Source organism: Amblyomma mixtum, chromosome 2 (assembly GCF_055824585.1).
Source record: "Amblyomma mixtum isolate Tamu chromosome 2, ASM5582458v1, whole genome shotgun sequence".
Classification (NCBI taxonomy): Eukaryota; Metazoa; Arthropoda; class Arachnida; order Ixodida; family Ixodidae; genus Amblyomma; species Amblyomma mixtum.
The window spans coordinates 172,793,121-172,810,066 of NC_143013.1; the positions used below are offsets into that span (position 1 = coordinate 172,793,121).

The 16,946-nt window shown below is 48.0% G+C and overlaps 1 protein-coding gene and 5 non-coding genes across 6 annotated transcripts; all 6 read right to left on the bottom strand.

Annotated features, from left to right (window-relative positions):
* Nucleotides 1-1,209: 1,209 nt before the first annotated feature.
* TRNAA-CGC (transfer RNA alanine (anticodon CGC)) lies at nt 1,210-1,281 on the bottom strand. Its single transcript has one exon. It is a non-coding gene; the product is annotated as a tRNA-Ala (tRNA).
* A 271-nt stretch (nt 1,282-1,552) lies between these two features.
* On the bottom strand, nt 1,553-1,624 carry TRNAA-CGC (transfer RNA alanine (anticodon CGC)). Its single transcript has one exon. It is a non-coding gene; the product is annotated as a tRNA-Ala (tRNA).
* Nucleotides 1,625-6,689: 5,065 nt separating this feature from the next.
* TRNAA-AGC (transfer RNA alanine (anticodon AGC)) lies at nt 6,690-6,761 on the bottom strand. Its single transcript has one exon. It is a non-coding gene; the product is annotated as a tRNA-Ala (tRNA).
* A 2,041-nt stretch (nt 6,762-8,802) lies between these two features.
* Nucleotides 8,803-15,306, bottom strand: LOC149361667 (uncharacterized). The gene is made up of 2 exons (XM_089567464.1): nt 14,427-15,306; nt 8,803-8,825 (listed from the first exon to the last, which is right to left on the bottom strand). The coding sequence occupies exons 1-2, from the start codon at nt 15,304-15,306 to the stop codon at nt 8,803-8,805; spliced, it is 903 nt and encodes a 300-aa protein (XP_089423590.1).
* On the bottom strand, nt 10,565-10,636 carry TRNAV-CAC (transfer RNA valine (anticodon CAC)). The gene has a single exon. It is a non-coding gene; the product is annotated as a tRNA-Val (tRNA).
* Nucleotides 15,307-15,625: 319 nt separating the features above from the next.
* On the bottom strand, nt 15,626-15,697 carry TRNAA-CGC (transfer RNA alanine (anticodon CGC)). The gene has a single exon. It is a non-coding gene; the product is annotated as a tRNA-Ala (tRNA).
* Between the last annotated feature and the right edge of the window lie 1,249 nt (nt 15,698-16,946).

Genomic DNA, 16,946 nt, shown 5'->3' on the forward strand with positions numbered 1-16,946 from the left:
ACTCGCCGGTACCTCACTTGACGTCGCCTTCTGCTTCGTCAAAACCGTAAGCGACGGCCCTTCCCTCGCTGCTGGTTGCCCGTCTGCACGGGCTGCATCTTCCGCATCAGCCTCGTCCATCAGCAACTCAGACTTGTCTACTCCTGTACCGGGGCCGGTAATGCTCGCGTAAGTGCGGGCACACTGTCCGTCTTCATGGCCGAACCGTCGGCAGGTTCCGCAATGCGGGACTCGGCATTCCTTACGGATGTGCCCCGTACTCCGACAGCGTAGGCACAACGGTGGTCTGCCCGGTACAGCAACGAGCACCAGCTCACCGCTAACATTCAGCTGGTGCGGCAGGTCGTCCAGCTTCACGCCAGCTCTCAACTTCAACGTGACGAGTCTAGTAGTCGAGCCTTTTTCTGACATACCACTCACGCGCCAGCGCTCGCGGGCAACTTCCGTCACTTTTCCGTACGGCGCAAAGGCAGCCCGAACATCCTCGTCTGGCACGTTGTGTAGCAGCCAGTGAAGTTTCAGTCGCACATCTTGGTTGGCCGGGTCAATCACCAAGCAGCGGCCTTTTTTCACTACCAGCTCACCGACACTAATAATCTTGGTCACCGCTTCAGCATCCTTGAGAGTGACGGCCCAGACGTGGCTCATCCGATACGCCCCCATTGCGATAACATCGGGGAGCAGCGACTGCTCTGCTAAAGCGTCGCGGAAATCTTCCACCCGGTACGGGCGGGCCCTGATATCGGCGTGCAAAAAAACCGTATTCAAAACGAACCGACCTGTAGGCAGTGCTGGCAAAACAACCTGGTAAGTATTTTCCTGTTGACTAGCCCTGTCACCGCGGCCTGACACGGCCGCTGAAGCCGCTCCATCGGAGCCCTGCATCCTGCGTCCGTTCATTGGCGTGGCCGGAAGCAGAATCCTGAGCTACACCCCCTGTACACCATGGTCGCTCATATTTCCTCCAATCATACTTTTTGTGGGTACGTCCTGCAAACCCACGACAAACAAGGCTTCTTCGCATGACATCACAACTCTGTCCCTATCGGAGATTCCCCGATTGCTTCAACAGCGGCGCAACTTCTGTTCCCTGCCGTCGTATGCTACCTAGACACAAGAGCGAGCCTTTCAGCACTAATCGGCGTGGATCCGTCCGGTATATGTGTGAATCAAAGAGTACAAAAAAAACTAAGAAAAGCTTTACAGCCGTGGAGGTGCCGGGGTTTGAACCCGGGGCCTCTCACATGCGAAGCGAGCGCTCTACCACTGAGCTACACCCCCTGTACACCATGGTCGCTCATATTTCCTCCAATCATACTTTTTGTGGGTACGTCCTGCAAACCCACGACAAACAAGGCTTCTTCGCATGACTTCACAACTCTGTCACTATCGGAGATTCCCCGATTGCTTCAACAGCGGCGCAACTTCTGTTCCCTGCCGTCGTATGCTACCTAGACACAAGAGCGAGCCTTTCAGCACTAATCGGCGTGGATCCGTCCGGTATATGTGTGAATCAAAGAGTAAAAAAAAACTAAGAAAAGCTTTACAGCCGTGGAGGTGCCGGGGTTTGAACCCGGGGCCTCTCACATGCGAGGCGAGCGCTCTACCACTGAGCTACACCCCCTTTTTTTCTTTATTACCGACTTGGCCTGGCAAACAAAACAAAAATACAATGACATGACAATTCATAAAAGCACTGGTCAGTTTCTCGCTAGTGCACGATGATAAAATGGGTTAAATGATTTTAGTCGATCGAGGACAGGCAGCCACTCAGGCTGAGGAGCTCGCTGTCCGAAAACTTCCTGAGTTTACATGATGCTCTCAATGAAATACTGATGAGCCGGATTCACAACAACATGTTCATGCCTGACATCCATTCGCGTACGCCATAGGCTGTGCATGCAGAGCAACATTAGCAGGTCGCAAGGCACTTCACCTGGCTCTGCACTTGGTAGGAAGCGTATTCCAAAAGGAGTCAGGGGGAAATCTTTTTTCAGTGTGCGCTTCAACACATCCCAAAGAAAAACAGCGTCATGACAGTCGAGAAAGATATGTTCTATAGTTTCCACTTTTTTGCAAATAAGACACTCTGCTGACCAAGGTACAAAAAGGCCTTTGCTTTGCAACCATGGCTTCACTGGGAGGGTTCCAGTATGCAATTGAAAAAAGAAAGAACGCACTGAAGGCTTCACCGGCATTCTTTTGACTCTTTTTAGCACATCCCTTTGGGGACCCAGAAGATAAGCACTGCGATAAACAGGCACTGGCAGAAACACATCAAGCAGGTCCTTGTACATCTTTTTCCTTGTTACAATGGTTAGATACTCATCGGAAAATTTTGACCGAAGAATACGGACTGCTGCAACAACTTCTTGCAAAAAAGCACTTAACCCACTCCGCCCTGCAGACATGGATGACACAACATAATCAGGCAGTGATTCTGACAATCGCACTTGTATAACAGTTCGCAGAAAATCATTATCTTGACGCAAGAAAAAGAATCTAGTGACTATCTGTCTCAGAAATAAATTTGATAACCCTAGCCCCCCGTTCGCACCTTGTGGAACAGATTGCATCGGCTGGTACGTTCCCATGTTGACGCCCAAATAAAGGTTGCAAACACTCTGTGCAACCTTTGCACTGAAGTCCTTGGCAAAGTTAACGCTTGCAGAACGTAAAAAATCCTCGCTATTGAAAACATGTTGCACACCGTAGCTCTTGCAAACATGGAAAAGTTGTGACCGCCCATTTGCTTGTCTGAGCTTTGACTCGTTCGGTTTCATGGGCCCAATATTCTTTGCTTTCTCTGTAGTTGGTTAGCGGCACGCCGAGGTAATTTCCTGGCGTGTCTACCCACTTCATTCGACAGAATACTTCTGGCGTGGCCTGCCACTTTCCATGCCAAAAACCAAAACATTTCTGCCAGCTTATCGCACAGCCACTTGCATCACAAAAATTTACGGCTTCTCTCACCACTTCTTGCACGCTTTCCTGGTCTCTGCAGAACACTGCTATATCATCTGCATATGCCAATACCTTCACTTCATTATGTCAAAAGGCGTAACCTCGAATGTTTTGCGTAGTTAACAGCTTTAAACAAAAGGGCTCCAGGTAAAGTGCAAAAAGCAGTGGAGAAAGAGGGCAACCCTGCCTCACTGACGACAAGACAGGAATACTATTACTCAGGCGGTTATTAATTATGAACCTTGATGTACAGCCATCATAAAGCATTTTCACGCCATCAGTGATGATACATCTTACATTCACATATTCCAACAGCGCGAACAAAAATTTCATGCACAACTTTATCAAACGCCTTATGCAGGTCCAGTTGCATCATGGCGACACGACCCTCCGTTGCATCAAAGCTATCAAGGACACTCCTAGCTACGTGTATGTTAGTAAAAATGGATCTGTCTTTTATGCCGCAGGTCTGATGTGGGCCAACAAGGGTTTTAATTATTGTTTGGAGTCGTCCGGCTAGCACTTTCATATAAATTTTGTAGTCTACGTTAGTTAAGCTTATTGGGCGGTAACACTCAACTGACTGCAACCTACTCGGGCCGTCCGATTTTGGGATCAACATCACGTGGGAAGTTCGAAAAGACGGCGGAGTTAACTTTCTTTCGTAACACTCGCTTATTACGCGCTGCAATGCTATTGCCATTTCTGTTTTCAAAGCCTTGTAAAGTGCCTGCGCCAGGTCCTCCTCGACTCTTGGCATTAGCGACAGGAATGCAGTTTTGTAATGTTCAACATCAGGCGTTTTAAGGCTGAACAAGTTTTGGTAATATTCCACAAACGCCCTTTCAATCACCTCAGATTCGGAAGTTACGTCATTGCGATAACAAATTTCCTTTATCTCTTTCGAAACTGCATACTGTTTTTCGTCGCTGAGCGCCCTTTTTGTGGGCGTCTCCCCAAGCCAAAATCTTTCGCTGCGCGCCCTCATCACAGCACCTCGATATTTCGTTTCATCTATTAGTTCAAGCTTAGTTTTGGTCTCTTATTTCTTTTCTGTACAACCCCGGCTTGACGCCTTCCATGCTGAGCATGAAACCAAGCTCGGTACGAAGTTCCTTTTCTTGCTGTTTTTCTTTACGCTTTAAAACACATGCTCTTTCTATAGCGGCCACTTTCACGTCGCATTTAAATTGTTCCCATGTTTGTATAAAGTCTGCCTCTTTTTCTAACAAGCTTTTGACTGAGTCTTTTAATTTCTTGCTAAACTCCTCATCCTCCAACAATGAGTCATTAAATTTCCATAATTCCCAACTAAACTTGACAGTCCTTTTCCTCTCCCCAAGTGTGATCACGACTAAAGAATGATCACTGAAGCTGACGTGCACAGTCTGGTACTGGGAACACAAGGGCACAACCTCAGAAGGAACATAAATTCTGTCCAGCCTTGCGTGACTAACGCCTTGGAAATGCGTGTACTGTGCTTGTCCTGAACCTTGCATTATAATGCCAATGTCTTCCAATTCTGCTTCATTAATCATCTCAGACAGCAGCTCGGCACTCGTGTCCTGCAGGGTTTTGTTGCTTGTTCTATCTTCAGGTCTACACACGCAGTTAAAATCTCCAAGCAATAGTACACGCTTTTCTGTCAGCAGGAAAGGTTGAACACGGCGAAAAAAGGCATCTCGTTCGGGGATTCTATTAGGTGCATATACACACACAGCTGTCCACTCTACACCAGAAAAGTAAAAATCGCATGCTACAATCCGGCCACTTTCACAGGAAAATACAGTTTCCACGGCGACTTTGCCGTTTCGAGTTAAAATCACACACCCTCCCGACTTTCCTTCTGCATGGCACACGCAAACACTGAACTGTGCACGGTAAATTTCTGCCATCGCATCTGTCATCTCTTCGCTTTCAATTTTTGTCTCTTGAACAGCTAACAGATCGATTTCGTTTTCGAACAAGAGACGCTTAAGCTGATTTTGCCTCCTTCGCGCAGAAAGACCTCTCACGTTCAGTGTGGCAATACGCAAGCAAGATGTTATTTGAGACGCCATCTAAATGGTTCGGATTCGCCGCTCTCGAAGTGACATCGGTTTGCAGCTCACCTCATCAAAAATCCTTCCAGTTTGCAAAGTACGGCGGTGTCAGCACTGAACCCGATCGAAGACCGGGTTACCAACACGAAGACCCTGCAAGGCACCTCCGCTAAGGCGGAGGGACACCCGACGGAGTCCTACGATCAGGAGGGATGTTCGGCTTGGGCTTGTAGGCCGCACGTCGAACAGGAGGCGCTTTGGGAAGAGGTTCCTCATGGTCCGTCCCGTCGTAGCTCGTCGCCTTGTCATCAGCTTCGTCGTGCGTCCTCTTCGCTGGCAAAGTTGACGCCGCGGGCATCTCCGTGTCAACGTCCTTCTCGTCGGTCGATTCCAAAACCATCTCAGCTGCACCTACCGCAGCATCATCTGCTTTTCCCGCGTCCGCCTCAGTTCTGGTGTCAGGCACAGGCGGTTCTTCTGAGTTGGCAGCCTCATGTTCCGTGGGAAGCGTTGCTTTTTCTGAGGCTATGCTTTTCGGTACTGCGTCTTCCCGAATCTCACTGGTCGCCTCTACTGCGTCGACTTCGTCCATAATATACTCCTCAGTAGTATCCCTACGACCAGGACCAGCTACGGTAGCATATGTTCGCACGCACTGGGCGTCGTCGTGGCCGAAGCGACGACAGAGCCCGCAACGTGGCACACGGCACTCCCGACGTATGTGTTCGGTGCCGCGGCACCGGAGGCAGAGCGGAGCTCTGCCAGGAACGTGGACGAGTGCGACGTCCTCTCCAACACGCAGCTGGTGCGGTAAGTCCTCGATGGTAACGCCCACCTTCAGCTTCAATGTCACTGAGCGCGTAGTAGACGACTAGTCTACGCAGCCTTTGACTCTCCACTTGTCCCGAGTTATGTCGGTCACTTTTCCAAAAGCCGCCAGAGCTGCCTTCACGTCGTCATCTTTCACGCCGTGTATCAGCCAGAACAGCTTCAGCCTGACGCCCTGGTTGCATGGGTCAATGACCACACAGCGGTGGTCCTTGACGTTCAACGCCTCCGCCTGTAGCATTTTGTTTTTTCCTTCTTTATTGCAGAATGTCACGGCCCAAACATGATTCATCTGATATGCCCCGAGGGCAACCACTTCCGGCAGCAATGACAGACGCTCAAGAGCGTCACGAAAGTTTTCAACACGGTATGGCCTGGCTTGGACGTCGCCATGCAAAAAAACAGTATGCAAAACGCTCGAACCTGTTGGCAAATGCGGCAAAATCAGCTGGTAGTCCTCGTTCAGTTTGATCGTACTCCTGATACCGCGGCCCGGCTGGGCCGCTAAATCCGCTCCTTGGGAGCCCATGATACACACGTCCGTCACGCTCGGTGGCCGGAAGTAGAATCTGAGCTACACCCCCTGTACACCATGGTCGCTCATATTTCCTCCAATCATACTTTTTGTGGGTACGTCCTGCAAACCCACGACAAACAAGGCTTCTTCGCATGACTTCACAACTCTGTCACTATCGGAGATTCCCCGATTGCTTCAACAGCGGCGCAACTTCTGTTCCCTGCCGTCGTATGCTACCTAGACACAAGAGCGAGCCTTTCAGCACTAATCGGCGTGGATCCGTCCGGTATATGTGTGAATCAAAGAGTAAAAAAAAACTAAGAAAAGCTTTACAGCCGTGGAGGTGCCGGGGTTTGAACCCGGGGCCTCTCACATGCTAAGCGAGCGCTCTACCACTGAGCTACACCCCCTGTACGCCATGGTCGCTCATATTTCCTCCAATCATACTTTTTGTGGGTACGTCCTGCAAACCCACGACAAACAAGGCTTGTTCGCATGACTTCACAACTCTGTCACTATCGGAGATTCCCCGATTGCTTCAACAGCGGCGCAACTTCTGTTCCCTGCCGTCGTATGCTACCTAGACACAAGAGCGAGCCTTTCAGCACTAATCGGCGTGGATCCGTCCGGTATATGTGTGAATCAAAGAGTAAAAAAAACTAAGAAAAGCTTTACAGCCGTGGAAGTGCCGGGGTTTGAACCCGGGGCCTCTCACATGCGAAGCGAGCGCTCTACCACTGAGCTACTTTTTTTTTTTTATTGCCGGTCTCCGACAGTGAGCAGTAATACAGGACGATACACTAAAACAAAAACAGAAAGAAACAAAAAAAAGCAGTAGCAGTCAGCTTTGCACTGACATTGTCGCATTAAAATTCCTTCAGCGCTGTCAAGGCTTCTACTCTCGGCAACCACTGTGGTACACACTGAAGCGATTTCTGAACTTCAACAAATCTGGATATACTCTCGCGAAAATACATCCGTGCGGGCCTCGCATCCAGATCGCAATGGAAACCGGCCATGCGAGAACGCCATACAGAGTGGAGGCCAGCCAGCATTATGAGGTCAAATGGAATCCCGTCTTCATTATTTACTGCTAGGTATCTAATGCCGTGAGGGTCCAATGGGAAATCCTTTTTGACCGTTCTCTGTAGAACATCCCAAAAGTACACACCTTCCCAGCAATGCAGAAAAACATGGTCTATAGTTTCGGGCTGTTTGCATATCAGACAGTCAGCTCCCCACGGTAAGAAAAAACCCCGTTGCTCTAGAAATTTCTTTACTGGCAGTGTTTCCGTATGTAGCTTGAACAAAAAGGATTTCATGCCGGGTGTCACCTGCATTCTCTTTACCCTTTTAAAAACATTCTGACCGGGCTGTCCACTATGCAAGGCTCTGTACAATGGTTCTGGAAAAATGTTGTCACATACATCTTTGTACAGTGTTGTTCTTTTCACTGAAAAAAGATAACCATTTGAAAAACGCGTCGACAAAAACCGTATACTAGTCACCACCTCTTTGAAAAATCCTGAAATGGGTCCGGGCATCCCATTTGTGCCAACAATAAAACTAGGCAGCGCACATCTTAATCTAATTTGGCACACTGTGCGCAAAAAAGGATCGCTTGTGTCACGAAAAAACATAAACCTATTTACCAGTTGTCGCACAAAGAGATGCGACAGACTGAAACCACCATCCTTCACCCTTCTGAACAAATTCGTTCGGCTACACCTTTCCCATTGCGATGCCCATATAAAGGTTGCGAACACTCTGTGCAGCCTTTACACATTCAGCCGCGAGCAGTGCAGTACCTGCATCAGATACCATAGCTTACTTAGAAAAAAAAGGTTACACACCGTGGCCCTGGCAAAGAACGATAGAGGAACCCCCTTCCACCTGTCTGCTTTTTCTCGCGTTTCCTGCAGCTGGCTTAGCCAGAGGTCGTCATTGTTTTTGTAGAATTCCAATGGGACACCCAGATACTTCGCTGGGGTGTTCACCCACGTCACCCCAGCGAATGTGTCTGGGGTCGTCGGCCATTCTCCATGCCAGAATCCCAGGCATTTACCCCAGTTAATTAAACTGCCCGTGAGATCCCGGAAACACTTCACTACTTCAACCGTTGCTATAATACTTCCTTGGTCGATGCAGCATACGGCGACATCGTCGGCATATGCTAAGAGCTTTACTTCAGACGCTTGCAGATGAAACCCCCGAATTGAATCATTCTGAATGATAACCAAGCATAGCGTTTCAATGTACAGACAAAATAAAAGTGGGCTGAGGGGGCAGCCCTGGCGCACCGAACGCTTCACCGCAATGGGGGCCCCCAATGACTTGTTTATGATTAGCTGCGTGGTGCAATTTCTGTACGCCATGACCACTCCCTCTTTGATAATCGAGCCGACATTAATATGATCAAGAATAGCGAACAAAATAACATGTGGGACGCAGTCAAAGGCCTTCTCTAGGTCGAGCTGCAGCACAGCGACACAAGCTTTCATGATGTCACAGCACTCAAGCACGCACCGTATCTTATGTATGTTAGTGACTATAGACCTGCCCCTGATTCCACATGTCTGGTGGCAGCCTACTAGGTCTTTAATCACTGTTTGGAGTCTGCTCGCTAAAACTTTCATTAAAATTTTGTAGTCTACGTTAGTTAAAGAGATTGGTCTGTAATAAGTCACAAGTCTAAGTTTTTCCTCATCATCAGTCTTAGGGATAAGAACAGTGTGTGATGAACTATAGGACTGTGGTAGAGCTTTCATTCGGTACGCCTCATTGAACACTTCCGTGAGCACTGCAGACAGCTTTTCTTTGAAAAACTTAAAAAGGAGGCGGACAAGCCATCGGGCCCAGGCGACTTTCCGTTGTTTAAGTTTTCAATGGCAAGGCACACTTCACCTTCAGTTATTGGTCGCTCCAAAAATTCTCTTATCTGATTGTCCAATCTCAGCATGTGGGCAAGAAACGTCTTTTTAAACCCGTCCAGGTCGGCAGGATGGAACCCAAATAGCGCCCGATAATGCTCAGAGAACTCTCGCCCAATGCCCTCGTTGTCATTCACAACGACGCCATTCCGCTCTATCTCTGCTATGTGGTTTCGTCGGGCGTTTGTCTTTTCAAATTCTAAAGCCCGCTTCGTAGGCACCTCGCCTGCTTTCAGTGAATTTGTTCTCGCACGCACCAGCGCACCCCGATAACGTTCTTCTTCGATCAACTGCAGTTTCTGCTTTAGATTCCTGACGTCATCTATGAAAATACCGGGCGTTTTGCACTCCTCTGCTATCAGTTTCTGCAATGTTGTTCGCAGCTCGGTTTCCTTCATTTTTTCGTGGAAGCGAATCGCACTGGCCCTGTCAATTGCTGTGACTTTAATCTGCTGCTTGCATAGTTCCCACTGCTGACCGAGATTCAGGCTACTGTTTGGTTTTAGTCTGTTAATTTCTTCTAATGCTTTTGCTACGAATTGTTCGTCGCCAAGTAGCTTAGAATTCATTTTCCACATGTCCCATACAAAGTGTTTCATTTGTTTCTTTGTTCCTATAGCGCATTTAACCAGGCAGTGATCAGTAAAACACATCGGTACACCTCGGAATCACATCCAGAGAGACGTAGATCCGATCCAGGCGTGCGTGGCTAGCACCCTGGAAATGAGTGTACTTTACAGCGCGTGCGCTCTGCAGGCATTCAGCTACATCTGTTAATTCCGCTTCGGCAATGACCTCTGCTAATAAATCTGTACTCTTGTCTCGGAAAGCTGTGCAACTGGTTTTGTCTGCAGACCTAAGCACGCAGTTAAAGTCACCCAAAATAATGAGGCGTTTTTCAGGCATCACGTACTGTCGGATATAGGCAAAGAAATTATGTCTTTCCTCCACTGTATTAGGCACATACACACAAATCACCCGATATTCCGCTTCACACCACTGAGCTACACCCCCTGTACACCATGGTCGCTCATATTTCCTCCAATCATACTTTTTGTGGGTACGTCCTGCAAACCCACGACAAACAAGGCTTCTTCGCATGACACCACAACTCTGTCACTATCGGAGATTCCCCGATTGCTTCAACAGCGGCACAACTTCTGTTCCCTGCCGTCGTATGCTACCTAGACACAAGAGCAAGCCTTTCAGCACTAATCGGCGTGGATCCGTCCGGTATATGTGTGAATCAGAGTAAAAAAAAACTAAGAAAAGCTTTACAGCCGTGGAGGTGCCGGGGTTTGAACCCGGGGCCTCTCACATGTGAAGCGAGCGCTCTACCACTGAGCTACACCCCCTTTTTTTTCTTTATTGCATGAATGAATACATAACTAAAATATCGTAGTTGTCATGCCCCTTGGCAGACAACCGTGTCTAATGGACTTTCATTAACACAAGTTGGTCCATCAGACTCAATACATCATCAGCGTAATCTTGTTGCTTCAAGACTTCTCTTAATTTATACACATGTTCCACAAAATAATCACATACCGATCGTGCATCCAAGTCACAGTGTCGAACAGCCATTCTACTCCTCCAAATGCTGTGAAGGCCCAATAACATAATCTGGTCGTACTGTGCAACATCACTTTCAGTAGTCAAGTACCGAATTCCGCGCGGTGTCAATGGCAAGTCCTTTTTTAGGGTTCTTTGCAAAACATCCCAGTAGAACACTGCATCCCAGCAATCCAGGAACACATGTTCTACCGTCTCCGGTTTTCTACACAGGAGACAGTTCGAGCCCCAAGGAACAAAAAGGCCCTTTTCCTCTAGCCATGTTTTTACTGGAAGGGTTCCGGTGTGCAGTTTGAAAAAGAAAGTTTTGACGCCAGGTGCAACAGTCATCTTTTTAACTCGCCTGAGAACGTCTTTCCCAGGGCCTTCACAGTATAAGGTTCTGTACAGTGGCGCTGGAAACAACTGTTCAATGAGATCCTTGTATAATCGCTTCGGCGTTACATTCGCTAAATACTCTAGAGAGAACCGCACTTTCAAAAACCTGAACGACCAGACAACCTCTCGCAGGAAGCGAGACACTGTGTACCGCCGAGCACTGCAAGAAGAGACAATGAATTCTGGAAGTGCACTGGATAACATGATTTGTATGAATGTTCGCAGAAAGGCGTCATTTTGGTCACGCAGGAAACAAAACCTTAAAACAACCTGCCGCACATAGAGATGCATCAGAGACAGTCCCCCGACCTTTACTCTCCGGAAGAGATTATCTCTGCGAATGCGTTCCCAATTAGACGCCCAAATGAAAACCGCAAAAACCCGATGAAACCTTTGGATATTGGTTCGTGCACAATATAATACTTGAAGTAAATACATGATCTTTGCCACAAGAAAGGTGTTACATACAGTTGCACGCGCGAAAATAGAAAGATTACGGCCCATCCATACTTTGGTCCGGTCCCGCATTTCTTGCGCTTTTTCATTCCAGTAATTGGTATTTTCCCCATATCTGTCCAGCGGGACTCCCAAATAAACCCCGGGAGTTGTAGCCCATCGAACCCCGCAGAACGATTCTGGTTCTAAGTCCCATTGTCCATGCCAGACTCCGAGGCATTTATCTAGATTAACAGCACTACCAGTTTGCCTGCAAAACCTTTCGGTTACTTGTAACGCTTCTACAATACTTTTGCGATCTTCACAAAAGAGGGCAACATCATCTGCATATGCCAGTATTCGCACCTCACACGCTCCCAACCTAAAACCTCGGATGTGCTCGCTCGCAGTTATCATCCTACAAAAAGGCTCCAAATAAATTGCAAAAAGTAGAGGGGACAGTGGACATCCTTGTCGAACAGAAGCCCTCACATCAATTCTTTCAGATAATATTCTGTTTACCATAAGTCGTGTCGAGCAACATGCATAAGCCATTTTTACCCCATTGAGAACAACCGAACCAATACCAATATGTTCCAACAAACAATAGAGTATTTCATGAGACACCCGATCAAATGCTTTTTCAAAGTCAATTTGAACCATAGCCACTTTCTTATTTAAAGCATCGCAGCACTCGAGCACGCTGCGTGCTACATGAATATTTTTAAATATGCTTCTTGTTTTTATGCCACACGTTTGGTGAGGCCCTACAATATCCTTTATGACGTATTGCAATCGCTTAGCTAACACTTTCATCAGGATTTTATAATCAACGTTTGTTAACGTGATCGGTCTATAGCTTGTTACTTTTACCAGCTTGGCAGGGTCATCTGTCTTAGGAATTAAGACCGTATGAGCATTGCTAAACGAAGGTGGCAGCCTACCGACCTCAAAACACTCTTTGAAAAGCTTATGTAGCATAGCAGCAATGTCATATTTAAAGCTCTTATAAAAGGCAGCAGTCAAACCGTCAGGTCGCGGCGACTTTCCGGCATTCAATTCCTCAATTGCTGTCTCTATTTCCTTAATACTTATTTCGCTCTCTAGTTCTTCAGTTATCTCATTTCCTAATATTGGCATAAGTGGCAAAAAGTTTTCCCGAAACCCTTCTTCACTTGGTGCTTTGCATGAAAACAGCTCACGGTACTGTTCCACGAATGCACTCGAAATTTCACTTTGTTCACTGAGGGTTCGTCCTTTGTATTCGATAACTGATATCTCGTTTGACCGCGCGTATCGCTTTTCATCTGTGAGCGCGCGTTTTGTAGGCATTTCACCAGTAAGCCATTTTTCCGTGCGTGCTCTTATCGCTGCTCCTCTGTACTTCTGAGCATCTAAAGCTTCTAGCCTAACTTTGACGCCTTTTATATCATGCATGAACATGCCCGGCGTTTTTTCCTCTTCGTGCCCTAAAGTCGCCAAAAGCTCACGCAAATGCTTTTCTTCTTTTTTTTCCTCATATTTTCTTATGGTTGAACGCTCAATGGCATGCATTTTCAACTCCTGCTTAAAGCATTCCCAAGATTCAATACGTCCTCTTTTACTATTATTAAACATATCCATGCTTTCCTTAACTTTTCTTAAAAATATGTCGTCTTCTATAAGCCTTGAGTTTAGTTTCCACATATCCCAGTTCATTTTTGCTTTACGCTGCTTCCTTCCTCCCAAAGTTACCGTAACTAGGCAGTGGTCACTAAATGACACTTGCTTCACTTCATACTGCTCACAGGAAGGTGAAAACTCCGGCGACACATATATTCTGTCCAGTCGTGCGTGGCTACTACCTTGAAAATGCGTAAAATGCACGTGATTCTGACTCTTCGCCAGACCTATTACATCCTCCAAGCTGCACTCGTTGAGGACACTCTTCAAGAAATCAACACTCGGGTCTTTTACATCCTTTACATTTGAACGATCTTTAGGGTCCAAAACGCAATTGAAGTCTCCCAATAGTATGAGCACTCGACTGCAATCAAGGAACGAGGCTAACTGTTCAAAAAAACCGCGCCGTTCCTTTTGTATCGTGGGAGCATACAGGACAACAACCCTCACCGCGAATGTTTCATATGTGAAGTCACACACGATAAACCGCCCCCTTGCACAAGTTATTATTTGTTCTTCTACTATGCCTATGTTTTTCCTCAGGAAAAGACAGCATCCCGCCGACAAACCAGCCGCATGGCTTACACAAACATTGAAATGCGAACGAAAACCAAGCACCATGTTATCTGTTTGCTGCTCATCCTCAACTTTTGTTTCTTGAATAGCCGCGATATCTAGATCTAACTCCCCGAACAGTCGGTTCAACTGCACTTGCTTACGCTTCGAGGCAAGCCCTCGTACGTTCAGAGTGCCAACTTTTAGCGGTTTCTTCAAATAAGCCATAGCGTGCACACAGCAAACAAACAACAGTGACTAAGGCTCACTGCTTCGGCCTCTCGTCGCGAGTTAGCGACGAGGACCGCGACAAGGCTAACTTGCCTTTCTTGGCTCCCTCCCCTCTCCAATGCCTTTCTAGCCGACGCAGTTCTCGTTCCGTAGCCGGTGCCTTTTCGTAGTCACGAGGTCGCTTAATGGAAGCGACTGTCGCATCCATCGGCGCCTCGGAGTCGTGGTCGCCTGAAGTGCTCTCCCTCGTTGGCTCTTCTGGCGCCGCAGCAGCATCCGCCTTCTTGCCAGTCGTTTCTGCAGCGGGGTCACCTTGTGACTTCTCGTCGCCAGCGGGCAGGTCCGGCTGCTGGGAAGCAGGGCCGTCGCTGAGTCCTGAAGGGGGCGGGGCTCCGGCGTTCTCCAGTTCCTCCTGGTCCATGAGCAGCTCGCTGCCGTCGTCTTGCGGCGGAGCAGTACCCGTGGCCACACGCGCATACGTGCGAACGCACCCTTCCCGTTCGTGTCCGAAGGCGTGACACAAACTGCATCTTGGCGTGCGGCAGTCGCGTCGAATATGTCCCGTCCTTTTGCACCGTAGGCATATTGGTGGCCGTCCAGGCACCACCACCAACACTTGTCCTCCGTAGAACTTGAGCATGTGGGGCAAATCATCGATAGAGAGCCCCTCCTTCAGAACCATACGCACCAGACGGGTGGTCGATTCGACGTCTTCGAAACCGGGACTGTTCCACTGCTCGCGGTTGACGTCTGTCACCTCTCCAAATTCTTCAAAAGCCTTCTGCACAGAATCATTCGACACGTAGAAGGGCACCCAGTGCACCCTGAAGGCCAACTCACGTTTGTTGGGGTCTATGACCGCACAATAGCGTTTTTTCACTTCAAGTGCTCCTTCTGTCAGCAGTCGTTCCTTCGCTTCCGAAGTTTTCAGCTTCAACATCCACACATGCGACATTTGAAAGGGCCCAATGCCAGCCACGAAAGGTAGAACACCGGCAGTTTCCAAAGGCTCACGAAAATCCTGTATGCGATAAGGCCGCCCGGCAATATTGCAGTGAAGGAAAACCGCTGTCTTCATTGCGTCTCCCGAAGGCAGCGTAGGCAAAACTAAGCGATAGCCCACTGGTGGGCGTCGCTCACCAAAACCTCGGCCAGACATGACCGATAACGAAGCGCGCTCAGAGCTTCCCATCACACGACCGTCTCCCACGGAAGCCGGAAGTGGAATGAGCTACACCCCCTGTGCACCATGGTCCCTCATATTTCCTCCAATCATACTTTTTGTGGGTACGTCCTGCAAACCCACGACAAACAAGGCTTCTTCGCATGACACCACAACTCTGTCACTATAGGAGATTCCCCGATTGCTACAACAGCGGCGCAACTTCTGTTCCCTGCCGTCGTATGCTACCTAGACACAAGAGCAAGCCTTTCAGCACTAATCGGCGTGGATCCGTCCGGTATATGTGTGAATCAAAGAGTAAAAAAAATTAAGAAAAGCTTTACAGCCATGGAGGTGCCGCGGTTTGAACCCGGGGCCTCTCACATGCGAAGCGAGCGCTCTACCACTGAGCTACACTCCCTTTTTTTTTTCTTTATTGCCGATTTTTACACAGAACCAAAATTACAAAAAATTGTAAAACACCTCAGCCCAATGCGGCTGATACAGGGGTGATTAAAATCTTTTCAATACAGCCAAGTCATCTAGTACAGAGAGCCAGTCAGGCTGTTCAGCTCGTGCCCGGTATACTTCTCTCAGGCACACGACACTTGCAATGAAGTTTTCTCGCACAGACCGCACGTTTACATCTGCATGCCGCACCGGCATTCTGGTTTTCCACAAGCTGTGGAGGCTGATCAGCATCAGTAAGTCATAGGGCACTCCTGTTTCATTTTGGATGGGCAAAAATCTAATACCGTAGGGGTCCAGGGGTAGATCTTTCTTGATAGTTCTTTGGAGGACGTCCCTGTGAAAGATGGGATCCCAACAATCCAGGAATACGTGTTCTATTGTCTCGGGTTTCTTGCATAGGATACAGTTAGTTGTCCAGGGGACGAAAATCCCCTTTTCGTTCAGCCATGTTTTAACAGGGAGCGTATTTTAATGTAACTGGTAGAAAAACGTTTTCATAGATGGGTTAACTGGCATGCTTTTAACTGTTTTTAAAACATCCTGTCCTGGACTCCCATGGTGCAGGCTTCGGTAAAGAGGAATTGGCATCATTACATCCACTAATTCCTTATACAGTTTTTTCTTTGAAACTTTACTCAAGTAGTCAAGAGAAAACTGCACTTGGAGAAGCTTGAACGAGAGTACAACCTCTCTCATGTACCCCACGACGGAACCACGCATATTCTCACTCGAAGACACCACAATTTCAGGAAGCAGCCTTTGCAATCGCAGCTGAATAACAGTCCGCAAAAAACTGTCCGACTGGTCACGGAGGAACATAAATCGTGATACAACCTGGCGTAAAAACAAATGAACAAGACCAAGGCCACCACCTTTGACAGGAATAAACAAATTGGTGCGACTGCTTCGCTCCCATGTGGACGCCCAGACAAAAACCGCAAAGACACGGTGAATCCTTTGAATATTGGCTCGGGATGCACTCAATACATTCATTAGGTACCATATGTTTGACACAAGGAAAATGTTACAGACAGAGACGCGCGAAAACATTGATAGCTGCCTCCCTTGTCACGAGTCGGCCTTCTCCTTCGCCCTTGACGCTTCATCGTTCCAGCAGTCATTGGGATCCCGATAACATTCGAGAGGCACGCCAAGATACCGCGTTGGCAGTTTTGACCACTGCAACCGACAGAAGTGTT

What these genes read in the sequence shown, in the direction of transcription:
- LOC149361667 (XM_089567464.1), bottom strand. Translation starts at nt 15,306, where the DNA reads ATGGGAAGCTCTGAGCGCGCTTCGTTATCGGTCATGTCTGGCCGAGGT. An exon ending in TGGCGACGAGAAGTCACAAG is followed by an intron (nt 8,826 to 14,426) that starts GTGACCCCGCTG and finishes GCTGTGCTGCAG; the next exon opens with CTCGACCTAGAGAAGGCCTT.